The 18,443-nt window shown below is 63.4% G+C and overlaps 1 protein-coding gene across 3 annotated transcripts; it reads left to right on the forward strand.

Moving 5' to 3' along the window:
- Positions 1–494: 494 nt before the first annotated feature.
- LOC144257642 (N-acetylglucosamine-6-sulfatase-like) lies at positions 495–16,201 on the forward strand. 3 transcript variants are annotated; one of them, XM_077805677.1, is made up of 13 exons: positions 495–681; positions 7,745–7,804; positions 8,442–8,645; positions 9,872–9,937; positions 10,588–10,686; positions 11,790–11,954; positions 12,283–12,365; positions 12,866–12,984; positions 13,203–13,306; positions 13,647–13,748; positions 14,363–14,473; positions 15,043–15,150; positions 16,056–16,201. In XM_077805677.1, the coding sequence occupies exons 1-13, from the start codon at positions 556–558 to the stop codon at positions 16,167–16,169; spliced, it is 1,461 nt and encodes a 486-aa protein (XP_077661803.1). In that variant the 5' UTR covers positions 495–555; the 3' UTR covers positions 16,170–16,201. The 3 variants fall into 3 exon arrangements, with proteins under 3 accessions (XP_077661803.1, XP_077661804.1, XP_077661802.1); XM_077805676.1 differs by having other exon boundaries at positions 497–681; positions 15,672–16,201; XM_077805678.1 differs by lacking the exons at positions 10,588–10,686; positions 11,790–11,954 and having other exon boundaries at positions 496–681; positions 15,672–16,201.
- Positions 16,202–18,443: the final 2,242 nt, after the last annotated feature.

Here is an 18,443-nt window from a genome sequence, read left to right on the forward strand (position 1 = left end):
CCCGCCCCCTCCCGCGCTCCTGGAGGTGCCGGGTCGTATTGGAAACCCGGGAGTCGGGTGGGCACCGCCCACTGCTAAGGGACCGCCCCGTTTGGGGCGGGGCCGGGGCGGGGCTTGCCGGGGGCGGGGCCGGGCCGGGGCATGTGGGGGTTTGTGCATTTGCAGCTGTCATATGATCGGCAAAGTTGCGCTTCCTGGAAGTGCGCTGGGGGCTCGGTGCTCGGCGCTGGGCAGGGGCTCGGGGCTCGGCGCTGGGCAGGGGATCGGGGCGGGGCTGCGGGCTCAGACCTCGGCGCTCGGCGCTGGGCAGGAGGCTGGGGGCTCGGCGCTGGGCAGGGGCTCGGGGCTCGGCGCTGGGCAGGGGATCGGGGCTGGGCTCGGCGCTGGGCAGGGGATAGGCGCGGGGCTCGGCGCTGGGCAGGGGATCGGGGCGGGGCTGGGGGATCAGACCTCGGCGCTCGGCGCTGGGCAGGGGGCTGGGCCAGGAATTGGGGCTGGGCTCGGGGCTGGGTAGGGGGCCGGGACCGTGCAGCCTGTGGGGGTCGCAGCCCAGCCATGGGGCACCCGGCGAGCTGGGATGCCCTGCTGGTGCTGAGCGCCGCCTGGCAGCTGGTGCTGGGGGGCCCGCACAACATCGTGCTGATCCTGACTGATGACCAGGACACGGAGATCGGGGGCATGGTAAGTGCCTGGGGCCGCCAGCCCCTCCCTGGCCACAGGGCGTGGGCACCGTTACTGCCAGCCCCCCCCCCATGCTCCCCGTGTCATGGGCCCCTGTAACACGGTCACACGTGCCACGGGCCCTCCGCGCTGCCAGCCTCACCTGTGTGCTTCTTGTGCCACGGACCTCACAGCCCCTCTAGAGACCTGGTGTTTGATCCCAGCCCAGCCACTGAGCAATCCTGGGCAAGTCACTTCCCCTTGGCAGGTGGATGATGGTCGCTACTCCATGAGCGAATGTCTGTGAGCGGTTCAGGGCTCGCAGTGCAGAGTGTTATGACCCGCCACTCCTGGGTTCACTGACGTGTCGACAGGCTTCTGGAATTCGCACTCTGCGGCGTTGGAGGGTGGGAAATTGCCCCTCTGAGTCAAATGCACCTGAATTCTCCACCCCCCTTTGTGCCTAGCCATTGGCCCCCTCACCCGGATGCTGTCACCTGGGGCTCTCAAAGGTGGGTCAGTATCGTTATCCCCGTTACAGAGGGGAAACTGAGGCACTAAGAGGGACTTGGCCGTGGACTTGCACAGTAAGTCAGTGAAAGAGCTGTGAACCCAGGTGTCCTGGCTACCAACCACCTGCTCTAACCACTAGACCCCACTCCCATATTCTGTATAAGCCGTTTATGCTCAGGGCAGGGGGGTGGTAAATGCCCTTAGCTGGTGGAACCTGGTCCGTCACTCGTGACCCACAGCACGCACCACTTCCTCCTTCCACTTCTGGTTCTGCTCCTTGGCTCCCAGGGCCGAGCTGGCTGTTACCCCAGTAACACAGTCACGCGTGCCACGGGCCCATCCACGCTGCCAGCCCCACCCGTGCGCTCCCCGTAGCACTGGGCCCCTGTAGCACTGATCACACAGCCATGGCATGGTCCTGTGATAGTCGCCCCCCTTTGTAAAGGATCCGTGGCTGCTGGGCCCCTGTGAGAGCTGGTGCTCGCTGTTCTGCCACGGCTGGGACCCCTCTTATAAGCTAAGACTGGGGGTGCAGCTGACACGGTTCTATCCCCACTGCTAGATGGAGCCACGTTCCACCCACAGCACAGGCCCGGGGGCACCGATCGGGGCCACACTGCATGGCTATGCCATGGCTTAGCCGTGTCACAGGCCCTTGGGGACACAGTAAACACACAATGCGCAGCCCAGCCCCACCCACGCCACTGCCAGCCCCACCGCCCAGCCGCGCCACCCACCCCCGCTGCAGTGGGACTGACCCAGATAGTGCCAAACTTCCCCTAGACAGGGCGCTCTCCTGGAGCCAGCAGAGCTGGGTTCTAATCCTGCCTCTGTTGGTGGCAATGGGCAAGTTACTTCACTGCCCTGGCTCAGTTTCCCCTCTCACCATGTGTCGGTCTTGCCTGTTCAGACTGTGAGCTCTTCAGGGCCGGGCTGTCTCCCAGAGCGGGGCTGTGTCCGTACTGATCCCCGTCAGGGCGCTGGTCGGCCCCAGCCTGGCGGTTGTTTTGAGTCGCTGGCGCATGACAGGAGCTGGGGTGTTTGGTGCGTTCTGTGCAGCTGCGCAGGGTTTATTATCGCGTGGTTAACCCCGAAGCAGCTGGCAGTTCACACTCGGAGCTGGTGGCTCTGCTGACCCCGGGGGATGCAGGGGCTTGCCCACATTTGGAAGAAAAGCAGGATCCGAATTGCTCTCCGAAGTGCAGTGCTCCCCGTGGATGCATGGTGGGGTCCGTCTGTCCCAGGAGGGCACGGAAAGCCTGCAGCTGGGCGGGGTTGATGACTGACCATCACTGGCATGCTTGGGAGCTGTCCAACCGTCGTGGTGGGAAGGGCGGGTCTCATGGTTAACCTCACAGCTCCTCTAGAGACCTGGTGTTTGATCCCAGCCCAGCCACTGTGCAATCCTGGGCAAGTCACTTCCCCACCACGTGCCACAGTTTCCCCTTGGCAGGTGGATGATGGTCGCTACTCCATGAGCGAATGTCCGTGAGCGGTTCAGGGCTTGCAGTGCAGTGTTATGACCCGCCACTCCTGGGTTCACTGGCACGTCGACAGGCTTCTGGAATTCGCACTCTGCGGCTTTGGAGGGTGGGAAATTGCCCCTCTGAGTCAAACGCACCTGGATTCCCCACCCCCCTTTGTGCCTAGCCATTGGCCCCCTCACCCGGACGCTGTCACCTGGGGCTCTCAAAGGTGGGTCAGTATCGTTATCCCCGTGTTATAGAGAGGAAACTGAGGCACTAAGAGGGACTTGGCCGTGGACTTGCACAGTAAGTCAGTGAAAGAGCTGTGAACCCAGGTGTCCTGGCTCCCAGCCCCCTGCTCTAACCACTAGACCCTACTCCCATACTCTGTACAAGCTGTTTATGCTCGAGGGGTGTAAATGCCAAGGGGAAACCCAGTCCGTCACTCGTGACCCACAGCACGTGCCACTTCCTCCTTCCACTTCTGGTTCTGCTCCTTGGCTCCCAGGGCTGAGCCGGCTGAACTCCGAGGGGAAGCACCCAGTGTCCTGCCGGCTGGGACGGGAGCCTTTCCTCCGGTGCAGCAGGCATTGGGCTGGGGCCACGCTGGGCCAGAGCCTGTCTGGGAGCTGCCGGGAGCGTGGCGCTGTGTGTCAGGTCACCTCTATGCCGGGCGATCGAACATCAATCCTTCAGGCACCGCCTTGCCCTCGCTGACGCGCCAGCCTGGCTGCTCCATACCCTTAACACCGCCAACACCTGTGGAGGCCAGAGCGTGAGGGGACACGCTGGGGGGACCGATCCTGCTCTGGGCGCCGCAGGGTGGACGTGGCGACCAGGGACCGCAGCTTGGAGCTGTGCTGGGTGACTCCAGCTGAGGCTCTGCCCCCAATCACCTGGGTCGCGTAGGGGCCTCTACGCGATTCTCTCGCCTTGGCACCTTACACACATCGCTCCAATGCCCCGACCCTGCAGTGAGCCCCTGGTGGAGACTCGCTTGCTGGGTGGGCGGCGGGTGCGATCCAGAGGTGCCAGGTGTGTGGGCCGGGGAGTTAGAGCAGGGGAGAGCAGCCTTGGGGGAGCAGCAGTCACCCCCCTCCTCTCTCCCCGTCAGCCCCTCTGGGTCCAGCAGGCTCTGAGCCCAGGGGCCAGGGCCTGATTCTGGTGCGTTGCCCCCGGGGTGAATCACGAGTGACAGCCCGGGAATCGATGGAGCAGAGCCAGCGGGGGAGGGGAATCGCACCCCAAGGACCAGGCAGGGGACAGTGGCTGGGCCCAAGTCGGATTTGGATACTGGTGTCAATCTGAAGTGACTCTGGATTTAGCCCAGGCTGGGCTCTGAGCTGGCCCTGCCCTCAGCCCTGCCCTCAGCGCTGCTGTTTAGTATTGTTCTCATCACGAGGCTAGTCCTCCGGCACCCCGACCGGCCGATTGCCCCACCGCCAGCCTTGTGCAACCCCCTCCCTTCCCCCTGTGCAAACGCTGGGCTGAGCAGAGAGGTCAAGAGATCAGCGCCCGGCCCTCCCCCCTCCAGGCTGCTCTCCCCTCCTTCCTGAGCTGGGGGTGTCACGGCTCCACAGGGTCCTCTCCACGGCTCTGGAACAGTCCCTGGCAGGACCCCATCAGTGTGTCAGCCCCCCGAGGGTCACACTCTCACTGGGGCCAGCCCCTCAGCTTCCCCGCCTCCTGGGACCGACCCCCAGAGCCTTCAGCACCCCGGGGTCATGCCGTGAGCTCCCTGCAGCGAGTCGAGTCCCCGGGTTGGAACCTGAGGGAGACTTGTACCCCCAAAGGGAGCACTGCACCCCACCTGCCCTAGACTGTGGTCACGCTCAGCCAGCGCGGTAGGAGCAGTCGGGGTTTATTTGGTGTCTGGAACACAGGGTGGAAAGTCCTGGGTTAGCACAGGGAGCGGAAAGTGACAGCCTGGTCCAGCAGGGTCAGCCCAGAGCCCTCTGCCCCCTCTTTGGTGCCAGTCCAGGAGAGACTCCTGCTTCCCGCAGCCCCACACTTAACACCCCTACCTGGCCCCTCCACAGCCCTTTGTTCTCCAGCTGCTCCCACCCAGCTGGCTTCTTGCAGGTGGCGGGGGTGGGTGGGGGGAGTGCCTTAGTTGCTAGATACCAAATATCCGGGGGAATTGGAGTGGTCATTGTCCTTTCAGGCTCTGGATCTCTGCAAACAACCTAGTCCCACTACCTAGTAACCATGCAGTACATGAGGAAACTGAGGCACATACACTATCCATACAAAATACGAAAAATGCCCACTTTGTCACAGGGAGATTCCCCTTTCCAGCTGGGTCTCTCTCTGCTCTGGTCTGTCAGCCCCCTTGTGCAGGTCGAACCCCAGGCCCTCAGTGGTGAAGCATCAACTCTTCGAGCTAGCTGCTAATTAGCTGGTAGCAGTAGTCGGTTGTTCGCCTCTGATGCAGAACAGCCCCAGTTGCACCCCACACGGTCACACCCGCCTCGCATGTGCGGCCACTGCAGCCCCATGTGCTTTAGTCAGACACAGGGTTTTGTGCTCAGGGCAAGTGTACAAGGTTGCCTGGCCTGTGTCCAACAGGCCCAGCCAAGCGATCTGATGGGCCCGTCTGGCCTTAAACTCTACAGATCATGGGGGTTCCTAAAGCACAAATGATACACACCAAGCGTCTGTGAAATGTAGCCAGCTCCGGGGTGGAGCGTAGCGGGCAGAGATGCCAAGGGAAAGCCTGAGCATTCCAAAATGACCGGGGGTGTCTCAGAGCTCTCAGGTTTAAGGTCTTTCCCCTTTAACGATTCCACATTTATCGCTAACCCTAATTGCTGTGTTCTATTGAGTTGTTCTTTACACAGCACCATGCGGGGCGTGGGGGGAGGGAGAGGGGGGATATGGTGCCCGGTTCCTAAGCAACTGACAGTCAAAGTGACACTTTCCAGAGCAAAGGGTAGCTCTAGAGGAATCACCGGCAGTGAATCAGACCAGGGTCCATCTGGCCTAGCTCCAAGGAGCTCCCTGTAGAGTAAATTCCTTCCTGACCAAGCTGGGAGAGGTTGCAAGTGCTTTGGAGGACAGCATTAAAATTCAAAATGATCTGAACAAACTGGAGAAATGGTCTGAAGTAACTAGGATGAAATTCAATAAGGACAAACGCAAAGTACTCCACTTAGGAAGGACCAATCAGTTGCACACATACACACACATGGGAAGTGACTGCCTAGGAAGGAGCGCTGCGGAAGGGGAATCTGGGGGTCATAGTGGATCACAAGCTAACATATGAGTCAACAGTGTAACACTACTGCAAAAAAAGCGAACATCATTCTGGGATATTGTCAGGGTTCCTTCCCCACTCTGAACTCTAGGGTACAGATGTGGGGACTGGCATGAAAGACCCCCTCAGCTTATTCTGACCAGCTTAGGTTAAAAACTTCCCCAAGGTACAAACTTTGCCTTGTCCTTGAACCGTATGCTGCCACCACCAAGCATTTCAAATAAAGAACAGGGAAAGAGCCCACTTGGAGACGTCTTCCCCCGAAAATATCCCCCCAAGCCCTACATACCCCCTTTCCTGGGGAAGGCTTGATAAGAATCCTCACCAATTTGTACAGGTGAACACAGACCCAAACCCTTGGATCTTAAGAACAATGAAAAATAAATCAGGTTCTTAAAAGAAGAATTTTAATGAAAGAAAAGGTAAAAGAATCACCTCTGTAAAATCAGGATGGAAAATACCTTACAGGGTTTTCAGATTCAAAACACAGAGGATCCCTCTCTGGGCAAAACCTTAAAGTTACAGAAAACAGGAATAAACCTCCCTCTTAACACAGGGAAAATTCACATAAACCAAAAGATAAACTAATCAGCCTTGCCTGGCTTACCTCTACTGGTTGCAATATTGGAGACTTGGATTAGGATGGGTTGGAGAAGATGGATTTCTGTCTGGCCTCTCTCAGTCCCAAGAGAGAACAACCACGTAAACAAAGAGCACAAACAAAAGCCTTCCCCCCACCCAAGATTTGAAAGTATCTTGTCCCCTTATTGGTCCTTTGGGTCAGGTGCCAGCCAGGTTAGCTGGGCTTCTTAACCCTTTACCGGTAACAGGAGGTTGCCTCTGGCCAGGAGGGATTTTCTAGCACTGTGTACAGAAAGGTGGTTACCCTTCCCTTTATATTTATGACAGATGTATTAGCAGGAGTGTTGTAAGCAAGACACGAGAAGTAATTCTTCTGCGCTACTCTGCGCTGATTAGGCCTCAACTGGAGCATGGTGTCCAGTTCTGGGTGCCACATTCCAGGAAAGACGTGAACAAATTGGAGAAAGTCCGGAGAAGAGCAACAAAATGATGAAAGGTCTAGAAAAAATGAGCTATGAGGGAAGATTGAAAAACTTGGGTTTGTTTAGTCTGGAGAAGAGAAGACTGAGCGGGGGAGATGATACCCGTTTTCAGGTACATAAAAGGTTGTTACAAGGAGGAGGGAGGAAAATGGTTCTCCTTAACCTCTGAGGAGAGGACAAGAAGCAATGAGCTTAAATTGCAGTAAGGGTGGTTTAGGTTGGGCATTAGGAAAAATGTCCTGTCAAGGTGGTGAAGCCCTGGAATAAATTGCCCAGGGAGGTTGTGGAATCTCCATCACTGGGGATTTTTAAGGGCAGGTTAGACAAACACCTGTCCGGGGTGGTCTAGAGAATACTTAGACCTGCTTTGAGTGCAGGGGACTGGACTAGATGAGCAATTAGTGGCTGGCACATGCCCTGAAGCATGCGGGTTTATAAAGGTGTGTTCTGTCTAATGAAACCATCAATGTCGATCATATGCAGGGAATGGCTAATTCTTTTTTTTAAATCCGGCTACAGTTTGAGGGCTGTATGATACCCAGCGGCAGTGAGTCCCATAGGCCATTTCAGAGATTCTTGGGCTGTGCTGCTATTAAGGAAGAGGGGGATGGGAGTGTCTGATTTCCCTTCTCTAGTCTTTTCACTATTTTATATGCCTCTCTCACCTCCCCACGCCGCCATACGGACTGGTCCGTCTGTTCCCTGTCTCCATGAAGGGGCGGGCGCTGTTCTGTCCCTGCCACGTTGGGTTCACGGCTGGTGACTGGTTCCGTGTCTCCTTACAGACTCCGATGAAGAAGACGCAAGCCCTGATCGGCCAGGCAGGTGTCTCCTTCACCAATGCAGTGAGTGCCACGACGCTGTAGGGACACCCCCTCCGGAGACCGGGCAAACTGGCCCCCTCATGGGCCACGCCGCATGTGCCATGGCCGGCTCATGCACAGCTCTTCCTCTGGTCTCCTGTCCGTGTGGGGCAGGGGGACTGGCCGCGGACAGAGCCAGAGAGCTGCCTCAGGAGCTGAGACCACGGGAAGGGGGAGCCCAGACAGCACTGGTGGGGCAGACGGGGGCTCCCTGGCACTGGAGATCAGAGCCCCTGGGGGCTCTCAGAGGGGGGTCCCCTGTGGCCACACGGCTGGGGGTGCCTCATGGCCTGGTCACCGGGACCCCAGCCTGGCACCCACTCGAGGCCTTATGACCCAAAGGCCTGGTACGTCCCAGTGGGAATCCCCCCACCCCCCTTTTCAGCGGCCCAGGAGTGGCCTGGCTGCCTGACCAGAGTCCCCTGCCCTGCCTGCGCCCGGGGGGCCCTGCCAGCCCTCAGCCAAGTGTCCGGGACAGCAGCCTTTGTCCACCACTGCCTGGTGCTGATGCCAGGAAGGGGAGCAGGGGACAGGCCGCCCCTCCCGGGCCGGGGGATGTGCCTGCAGACCCCCGGGAGGGCTGCTGCGGCCGGGGCTGAACGTCCGTCTCTTGCCCCAGTTCACAGTCACGCCCCTGTGCTGCCCCAGCCGCAGCAGCATCCTGAGTGGGTGCTACCCCCACAACCACCTGGTGAGGAACAACTCCCTGGAGGGCAACTGCAGCAGCCTGGCCTGGCAGAAGAGCCAAGAGCCACTGGCCTTCCCCGTCTACCTGCAGAGGCAGGGCTACCAGACCTTCTACGCCGGCAAATACCTCAACCAGGTAACGGGCCCCCACTGGCACCATGGGGCCGCACACCCGAGAGACCTTGCTGCGTGACACAGGCCATGGCCAGAGTGCTATGGCTGGGCAGGGAGTGGGGCTAGTGGTTAGAGCAGGGGGCTGGGAGCCAGGACTCCTGGGGTCTATCCCCAGCTCTGGTAGGGGAGTGGGGTCTAGTGGTTAGAGGGGAGGCTGGAAGACCCAAGACTGAGCCTGCTTGAGTTGGAGAGTCCTTGGGGTGGTGGTGGGGGGCCTTTGCTGCCTGCCACCTCTGTTCCGGGGGCCCCTTACTGGTGGTGCTGGCTGGGCAGGGGCTGTCGCTGGCCACGTGCTGGGGAACACCTCCTCACTGCAGCCCAGGTGGCTGGCAGGGGACCCCAGTGCCCAGCTCCAGGGGAGGGCAGGGGCCACTTTCCGCTTTGAACGCCCTGGGACTTGTAGCCGCTGAACCAATGGGATTTTCGCCACTGAGTTCAGTGTGTTCAGGATCTGGCCTGGTACCAACAGGGTGTTGCTGTTTGGGGCAGAGGGAGCAACCAGGAGCTCCCTGGCACATCCCGTCATCCAGCCGCAGGGTAGGGCCCCAGCTGGACCCTGCGAGAGCAGTCAGGGGCTTCTGAGCTGACAGTCCCGGGGAGCTGGGGGGCTGGGTGGAGGCCGAATTGAGACGGCTGTGCAGCAAGAGGGAGGAGCCCAGGGTTGGGCGCTGGACCACGGTTGCCTCCCATGGGCTCTTTAGTGGCTAGGAGCTTCGCCCAGTGGTTTTGGAGCCTGGGGGCTGGGAGCCAGGACTCCTGGGTTCCATGCCAGCTCTGGAAGGGGAGTGCAGGCTAACGTTTAGAGCAGGGAGGGTCAGGACCCCGGGTTCTACTCCCAGCTCTGCTGCTGACCACATGTGCAGGATTGCACATAGCACAGGCCTCTCTGCCTCAGTTTCCACAGTGAAACATGAGGCTAGTGACCCAGTCCTGCCTTACGAACAGGGCCATGAGGGTAAATGGATCCACCTTTGGGAGGCCATGGGACGCTGTGTGGATGGGGCCAGAGAGGTGTCTGTGTGGACACCCCGAGCATTGAACCAGGAGGCCGATGGCCCCGGGCTGTGCTTGGCTGCTGCGGCTTTCCCATCGCTGCCGGGGTTGGGGGGTCAGAGGCAGGAGCTTGGTCGGTTTCCTTAGTCCTCTGAGCAGTAAGCGTGTGTAACCGGGGCCTCTCCCCCTTTGCAGTATGGACACCCCGCGGCCGGAGGCATCCAGCATGTGCCCCTGGGTTGGAAGTACTGGAACGGCCTGGTAAATGCCAGCTCTGCCTCCCGGCAGCCTTTGGGCTGCATCTCGCGGCTTGCTCTGACCCGGGAGGCCTGGAAATTGCTGGGCCTTGCGGGGACCCGGGGCAGGTGGATGGTGGCCCCAGGTTGCTGCAACCCCTAATCAGTCCTGTCTGTAACCTCGGGGTTGGGGGACCCAGGACTGAGGCCTGGCCAGGAGCCAAGGTGACGGGCTGCAGAGGTTTAGCCTGGATCTGTTCCCTGCTCCAAAGAGCTCCCAGCATGCGTGAAGAGATGTGGGGAGAACATGGGGGGTGATGAGAGAAGGAGCAAGTGCCTGTTGGACCCTAGTGTCCCAGCTAAATCTAACCAAACAACTGCATTTTGTCTCTTTGGTGTCTCCCCCAGCCCTTGGGATTCTCCTTCCCGCCTCGCTGCGGCGTCCCTGTGCTCAGGGACCAGCAGCCACGCTTCACCCCAGAAGTGGCCGCACTGTGGTTGCATGGTGGGGTGGTGAGCCCCTCTGGGACAGAGAGTGACCTGTAACAGCCAGTCTCCACCCCCTGCAGGGTGCCGTGGGTGGGTGGGGCGCTGCGAGGCGGGGGCAGCTGGGCAGTGGAGGTGTGGGGGCTGCGGGTAGGCAGGGTGCGGCTCACCCCTGGGGCTGCCCCGCAGGTGGGGAACTCCCGCTATTATAACTACACCCTGTCGGTGGACGGGCAAGAGGAGCGGCATGGGCATCGCTACCAGGACGACTACCTCACGGATCTCATTGTGAGTCTCTGCCCCACGCCCGCTGGCCAGCCCCGGCTAGCTGCCACGCTGATCTCGCCAGGGGCTTGGAGCTGGGGCTGGTCAGGGGCCTGTGATTCCCACCCAGGATTTATGCTACAAACTGGGGCTCCCTCAGCTGGGCGTGGGGCCGATCGAGGGATAATCGAGTCGCCAAGGTGAGGGGGTGTGAAAACGGCACAGGGGGTCGGCCAGCTAGGGCCGTGGTAATGGCTTGCGAGTCGTCTGTAGTCAGCGTCCTGGTCCAGTCGCCCCGTCCCGGCACCATGGACCCCGGCTGGAGCGGGAGCGGAGAAGGGCTGCGGGGAGCCGATCTTAGCAGGGGAGCCCAGACAGCTGGGCTGGTTGAGCCTAACGCGGCGCCGGGCACAGGGTTCGCACGGCGGTAAACAGGCGAGGGTCCAGCGGGGGCTGAAGCTGAGAAGGGTCCAGCTGCCCCAGGGAGGCGCTAGATGAGTGCCCGACGGGGCGGACTGGACGGAGCTGCCCCATTGCCCATCCTTCTCGGACTACATCTCCCATGATGCACTGTGCGTATGCCACTGTCACCCTGCTCCACCTCCCCTCAGCAAGAGAGGAGGCTGTGGTGCATCATGGGAGATGTAGTCCAACTGGGGAGCCCAGCCCACGGGTGGGGGGACGGGTGCCTGAACTGCCACTCCCGGAGGCACCACGTTGTCATTGCCCGTGGGCAATATTCCCCATTTCGGCTTTTTGACAAAACTTGACATTTCCTAGGAACGCTCCTCCCCCGCACTCCTCCCACCCCCCTCCCCCACCCCTACCCCTCACAGCCCTGAGTACCCTTCCCCACCCCCATGTCCCTCCCAGCCCTGCCCCACCCCACCCCGCCCCACCCGCCTCTCGTGGCTGCCCAGTAGGGGTGGGGGAGGCCTCCGCAGAACCCCATTGATCCCTGGCTGGAGTGGGTGCTGTGGGGTGACACAAGCCTCCCCCACAGCACCGCCCCACCCCCACTGGCCCACAGCTCTCCACCTCCATCCCCTCCCTGGGTGGGTCTGTCTGTCCGGCCCCCAGGGCTCTGTCCCCCCACAGCAGCAAGGTCTCTGCCCTCCTGCCTGCAGACCAACCGCAGCCTGGAGTTTCTGCAGAAGTGGTCCCGCCCGCCCTTCCTGATGGTGCTGGCCCCGCCCGCTGCCCACTCCCCGTGGACCGCGGCGCCAGGCTATGCCATGGCCTACAGCACCACCAAGGCACCCCGAGACGGCAGTTTCAACATCCACGGCAAGGTGAATGGGGACGAGGCCCCCGCCACGCACCGTGCCAGCATCCCGCAGCCCTGCCGGTCCCTCGCGGGGCCAGGGTGGGGGTGGGTCTCTCCCCTGGCGCGGCCGATGCCCCTGTCACGGGGGTCCGTGGGCTGGGGGTGTGACCACGGGGCTGGGCTCCAGGAGCCCACCGTGTGCTCCAGCCCTGCTCCCAGCACCGCGGCCAGGCAGTCCCCTGCGCTGTGACGCCCCCTCGGGGCAGAGGAGGTTACTGCGGGGGGGGGGGGCGCAGCCCCAGGCTGGGGAGTCGGGGACGCTTCCCCCCATGACCGCCCCCTTCCTCTTGCAGGACAAGCACTGGCTGGTGAGACAGGCCAGGAGCCCCATGGCTAACACGTCCATCGAGTTCCTGGACAAGGCCTACAGGGAGAGGTGAGGGGCCGCACCCCGCGCGGGGGGTCAAAGGGGGCCCAGTGCAGCACAGGTCGGAGCCGGAGGCAGCTGAGCTGGCTGGGAGGGGGCAGGGTTGGGGGACTCATTGGGGGAGGGGACCGGGAGGGGGTCAGGAGATGGCCCAGGGATGGGGGAGGGGTGGGTGGCCCTGCCTGGCTTGTGGGGGGGTTGAGGACGTTGTACAGAAGGGACCGCATTAGTCTGATCTGGGACGGGCGCGGGGACACAGGCCGGGGGGGTCTAGGTGTCTGGTCGAGGATGGGCAGGGCCCGGATATCTGCGGGGGGACCACGGATCTGGTCTGGCCAGAGATTGGTGGCTCTAAGGGCAGAGGGACCCATCGTGGTGGTGGTCTCGCCTGGGGAGGCAGGGCTGGCTGGGGGCCGGAGGGGGAGGGGTCCCGGCCCAGGGTGCAGCAGCCCGCGTGGGAGCAGGTCCCTGGCTGGGGGCTGGGGCCGTTAACCCCCGTGTGCCCGCAGGTGGCAGACTCTGCTCTCGGTGGACGACCTGGTGGAGAGGGTGGTGGGCCGGCTAAAGGCCCTGGACCTGCTGGCCAGCACCTACATCTTCTACACCTCGGACAACGGCTACCATGCGGGTGAGCCCCTGGCCACCCCTCTGCAGGGCAGTGCCCGGGCTCCCTCCAGCACGGCCTGGCCTCGGACCCAGGCTGGGGCCGTGGAGCCGGGCCCGCGGGCTCAGCACGGAGGGGCTCCGGTTTTAGGGGTCACTGGCTCCATCCCCGGGGTCCCTGCAGGCGGTGGGGGAGGGGGCTTCCCGGGTGGGTGCAGGTGCTGACCCCTGCCCTCCCCGCAGGCCAGTTCTCGCTGCCCATCGATAAACGCCAGCTGTACGAGTTCGACATCCGGGTGCCGCTGCTGGTGCGGGGGCCGGGCATCAAAGCGAACCAGACCCGGTCGGTAGGTGCCCCCCGCCCCGGTGGGCAATGCTGCTGCTGGGGCTCATGGGAAATCTGGGTTCCTGTGCCCCTCGGGGGCCCTGTCAGTGCCCAGAGAGTGGCACAGTCCCCGCCCTGTCTGCACGGCCCTGCCCTCCTCAGGAGCCAGGACGCCTGGGTCCCGTCGGCCCTGCTCTGGGTTAGCCCCTGCTCGTCACGGCCAGCCGGGAGCTGGGCTGGGTGGGAGCGGGGCGGGCGGGCGGGCGGACGTGCTGGAGCCAGGGCAGGGACCAGGCCAGGGCCTGCCCTCCCCACGCCAGCCCCAGGACGCACAGTGATTTGTGCCCCTCTCCCCCGCCCAGGAGCCGATCCTGAATATTGATCTGGGGCCCACGTTCCTGGACATCGCCGGCCTCAACGTCTCGCAGACCGCCATGGACGGGCAGTCCTTCCTGCCGCTACTGGTGACGCTGCCCAGGCCGCCGGGGGGTGGCGAGCAGGGGCCTGTGGGGGGAGCTCCTGGCGAGCCTAGCCTCTTCCAGCAGGGGGTGCTGGGGGGAGCGGGGCAGGGCAAGGTGCTGGCTGGGGGCTCCATGCAGGGGGCGCTGTGGAGAGTGGGGCAGGGCTGCCCCAGACTCTCCCAGCAGGAGGCGCTGCGGGGAGTGGGGCAGCCGCTGGCTGGGGGGGCTCCATGCAGGGGGCGCTGTGGGGAGTGGGGGCAGCCGCTGGCTGGGGGGGCTCCATACAGGGGGCGCTGTGGGCAGCCGCTGGCTGGGGGGGGCTCCATGCAGGGGGGCGCTGTGGGGAGTGGGGCAGCCGCTGGCTGGGGGGGCTCCATGCAGGGGGCGCTGTGGGGAGTGGGGCAGCCGCTGGCTGGGGGGGCTCCATGCAGGGGGCGCTGTGGGGAGTGGGGCAGCCGCTGGCTGGGGGGGCTCCATGCAGGGGGGCGCTGTGGGGAGTGGGGCAGCCGCTGGCTGGGGGGGCTCCATGCAGGGGGCGCTGTGGGGAGTGGGGCAGCCGCTGGCTGGGGGGGCTCCATGCAGGGGGGCTGGTCTAACCACCATGTGATTGGCCCCAGGTGACCCCGGCGCAGCCCAGCGCGTGGCGGGCGGATTTCCTGGTGCAGTACACAGGGGAGGGGTTCCCGGACGGGGACCCAGCCTGCCCGGCCCTGGGCCCAGGGGTATCGGTGAGTCCGTGCAGGCCGAGCCCCGTTGCTGCCGGGGGAGCCGGCGTCACTGTGCCCGGGCCCACGGGGGAGCCGTCAGGGCCAGGCCTCCCCTGCCCCGGCCTGCGGTGCCAATGCAAAGCAGCTGATCTCCACACAGTGTCATTTGCAAACCCTGCCCAGCCCTCCCTGGCCCGCAGGCACCGTGCCTGGCCCTGCACAGAGCCAGCGCCCAGGGTGCCCCCTCTGGCATCTTCCCTCCCCCCTCCAGACCCCCATCGCCCCTCCCTCCTCCTTCCCAAGGGCTCGCCTTGTGCCCAGAGCTGGCTCCCGGCCCCAGTACATGGACTGGGGGCCCGGCTGTCTGTGGGGCACTGGGGGGAGGGCTTGCACCCCATAAGGACAGTCTGTCACAGCTCAACCCAGCTGGCTGTGGGGGCTGGGCCCCCCTCTGGGGAGTGATGGTCAGAAGGCCGGGGGATGGGTGGGTGGGTCCATGGTGAAGGAGGTGTTGGGGATGCGGGCGGACTGGGGGGTCAGCGGGGGCAGAAGAGGCTGTAATGCACTGACAGTGACCCCTGGCCTCCCAGCAATGCTTCCCCGACTGCGTGTGCGAAGACGCCTTCAACAACACCTACGCCTGTGTCCGCACCCTGCGTCCCCACGGCCTGCAGTACTGCGAGTTCGCCGACAGCCAGGTGAGCCAGGCACCGGTGCCCCCACCCGGGCGCCAGATGCTGCAGCCAGCACTGCCGGCTCCGTGCCCCCTGCCACAGCGCCCTACGCTGCACGGGGCCGGGGCCTGTCCCCTGGCAGGGGGCAGGGAGGGGAGCCAGGCAGAGCTGGTTCTGGCCCCCTGGCTGGCAGGGGGTGTGAGGGGGAGCCAGGCAGGGCTGGGCCTGCCCCCTGGCAAGGTGGGGGAACCGGGTTGAGCTGGGCCTGGCCCCCAGGGCTGCCGGGGGGAGCTGGGCAGGGCTGGTTCTGCCCCCCAGGGCTGGCAGGGGGGGCCTGCCCCCTGGCGACAGGCAGGGGTGGAGCCGGGCAGATCTGGGGGGCTGGCAGGGGGATCTGGGGCTCCGAGGGCGTCCTGGTTCCGACCCCCAGGGAGGCCGTTGCCGATGGAGCCCCCTGGTTTGCCCAGGTGCTCTAGGTGGGGCAGGTGGGGTGCAAGTTCCCCGGGCTCCGCCCTGCTCCTCGCTGACCGGTGTGGCTCCCGCAGGCCTTCGTGGAGCTGTACAACCTGACCGCTGACCCCCAGCAGCTCCGCAACGTGGCCCAGAGCGTGGACCCCACCCTGCTGGAGGCTTTGAACCAGCGGCTGATCAAGCTCCAGGCCTGCGCAGGGCCCAGCTGCCGGGCCTAGGGGCGCCCGCCCCCCGGCTGTGCCAGGACCCCTCCAACGACTCAGCGCACTCCAAACACCCGGGCTCGATGGGCCCTGCCCCCGCCCGACCTTGGCCCCTTCCCAGGTTGCCCAGAGCCCAGCGCAGGATGCCAGGGGCCCCAGGGCTGGACAAAGGGGCTCCCCCCGTCTGAGTCCCCCCCATTTGCTGTCCCCCAGACTCGGGCTCTACCCTCAGGGATATTTCCGTCTTCACCCCAGTTTGTAGGTATGCCTGCTCCACCCAGCATCCCTGCCCCTGCTCTGCTGATTCCTCTGGCCCTGGAAGCTGCTGGGGTCCCCGATCTTCCCCCCGATCTTCCCCCCGCCCTGTGACGTGAAGGTGAAATAAATTCTGGTTTGTAGAAGGGGCTTGGGTGTTTGTTTGCGGGTTCCTCCCTGGGGGCTCGGCCCCGTGGGACGGGGCTCGGCCCTGCCACCCCACCTGGGCTGCTGGTGAGACGGGTACCCCGTGGGCCACCCAGACCCTCCTCAGGGTGCAGGAACCAGACTTCCCCCCTCCACTGCAGACCCCTCCGACACCTTCCCCACCTTCCAGCCCCATTTCCCACAGCCCCAGGTCCTGGGGTCTCGGGAGGCGGCAGGAGGAAAGGGGTACGGGGGGGGGGCAGATTCTGCTCCTGCCTGTCTCCTCCCTCCCTTCCCATTGCTCATGCAAATCCCCAGCACAATGTGGGTTTGTGCCCTTTGGGCCATTTGCATCTGAGCAGCTGCTGGGCTGGAAGGGCTGGGCTGTGTCTCCCAGCATGGTGAGTCCAGGGAGCGCTGGGGGACTTGGGGCTCAGAGAGCAGGCCCTGCGGGGAGCAGCTCCATGCAGGGATGGCTTAGGGCTGTGAGCACCTTTGGATTCCCTGACCCGCAGCCCCCTGCCCTGGGCTTCCCCCAGCTCAGCCGGTGCCCCTCACTCCCGACCCACAGCCCCCTATGAGCCCGGCCCTGGGCTTCCCACCCCCCAGCTCAGCCGGTGCCCCTCATTCCCGACCCACAGCTCCCTGCGAGTCCGGCCCTGGGCTCCCCACCCCACAGCTCTGACGGTGCCCCTCACTCCCAACCCACAGCCCCCTGCTAGTCCGGCCCTGGGCTCCCCACCCCACAGCTCAGCCGGTGCCCCTCACTCCCCACAGCCCCCTGCTAGCCCGGCCCTGGGCTCCCCACCCCACAGCTCAGCCAGTGCCCCTCACTCCCCACAGCCCCCTGCTAGCCTGGCCCTGGGCTCCCCACCCCACAGCTCAGCCAGTGCCCCTCACTCCCCACAGCCCCCTGCTAGCCCGGCCCTGGGCTCCCCACCCCACAGCTCAGCTGGTGCCCCTCACTCCCCACAGCCCCCTGCTAGCCCGGCCCTGGGCTCCCCACCCCACAGCTCACCCCCAGGCTGAAGAGTCCCACAGTGGGGGGGACAGGGCTGCTGACTAGATCCAGCAGGGGATGCCGTGGGGGGGCACCATGGGGAGTGGGGCAGTGGCTGTGGGGGGCACCATAGGGAGCGGGGGTGCCATGGGGAGGGAAAAGGGGGGATGCTGAAGGCTCTTTGGGGATAGGCTCCCCGCTGCCCCCCTTCTGCCCTGACCCCACTCTGGATTCCTTTCAGAACATCTTCGGGAGGAGCTGCAGCCCGTGAGTAGAGCAGCCTCCGGGCTGAGGGCTGGGGGGTCCATCCCTGGCCCTGGCCCCGCTGCGGGATCAGTCCCTGGAGGCCAGAGCCTGGATGGGCACATGGGGGGCAGGGGTAGGGTGACCAGGCGTCTGATATTAGGGGCTTTGTCTTATACATGCAACTATCCCCCCCACCCCAAAAAAGAAAATGTGTCTAGTTTTCACACTTCCTGTCTGGTCACCCTAGGCAGGGAGACCGGAGTGGGGGGGTCACCCGGCTGGGAGAGTGGGGGAGAAATGTGCGGGCAGGGGGTGATGTGCAGGGCAGTGGGGTGATGCAGGCATGGGGGGCTATGCAGGGGGGTGATGTATAAGTAGGGGCATAGCGAGCAGATCGAGGGACGTGATCGTCCCCCTCTATTCGACATTGGTGAGGCCTCATCTGGAGTACTGTGTCCAGTTTTGGGCCCCACACTACAAGAAGGATGTGGATAAATTGGAGAGAGTCCAGCAAAGGGCAACAAAAATGATTAGGGGTCTGGAGCACATGACTTATGAGGAGAGGCTGAGGGAACTGGGATTGTTTAGTCTGCGGAAGAGAAGAATGAGGGGGGATTTGATAGCTGCTTTCAGCTACCTGAGAGGTGGTTCCAGAGAGGATGGTTCTAGACTATTCTCAGTGGTGGAAGAGGACAGAACGAGGAGTAATGGTCTCAAGTTGCAGTGGGGGAGGTTTAGGTTGGATATTAGGAAAAACTTTTTCACTAGGAGGGTGGTGAAACACTGGAATGCGTTGCCTAGGGAGGTGGTGGAATCTCCTTCCTTAGAAGTTTTGAAGGTCAGGCTTGACAAAGCCTTGGCTGGGATGATTTAATTGGGGATGGGTCCTGTTTTTGAGCAGGGGGTTGGACTAGATGACCTCCTGAGGTCCCTTCCAACCCTGATATTCTATGATTCTATGATTCTATGTGGGGGCAGGGCAGTGGGGTGATGTG

The sequence above is a fragment of the Eretmochelys imbricata genome, chromosome 26 (genome assembly GCF_965152235.1).
Source record: "Eretmochelys imbricata isolate rEreImb1 chromosome 26, rEreImb1.hap1, whole genome shotgun sequence".
Classification (NCBI taxonomy): Eukaryota; Metazoa; Chordata; order Testudines; family Cheloniidae; genus Eretmochelys; species Eretmochelys imbricata.

What these genes read in the sequence shown, in the direction of transcription:
- LOC144257642 (XM_077805676.1), top strand. Translation starts at nt 556, where the DNA reads ATGGGGCACCCGGCGAGCTGGGATGCCCTGCTGGTGCTGAGCGCCGCC. An exon ending in CCGGCAAATACCTCAACCAG is followed by an intron (nt 8,646 to 9,871) that starts GTAACGGGCCCC and finishes CCCCCTTTGCAG; the next exon opens with TATGGACACCCCGCGGCCGG. An exon ending in GACAAGGCCTACAGGGAGAG is followed by an intron (nt 12,366 to 12,865) that starts GTGAGGGGCCGC and finishes GTGTGCCCGCAG; the next exon opens with GTGGCAGACTCTGCTCTCGG.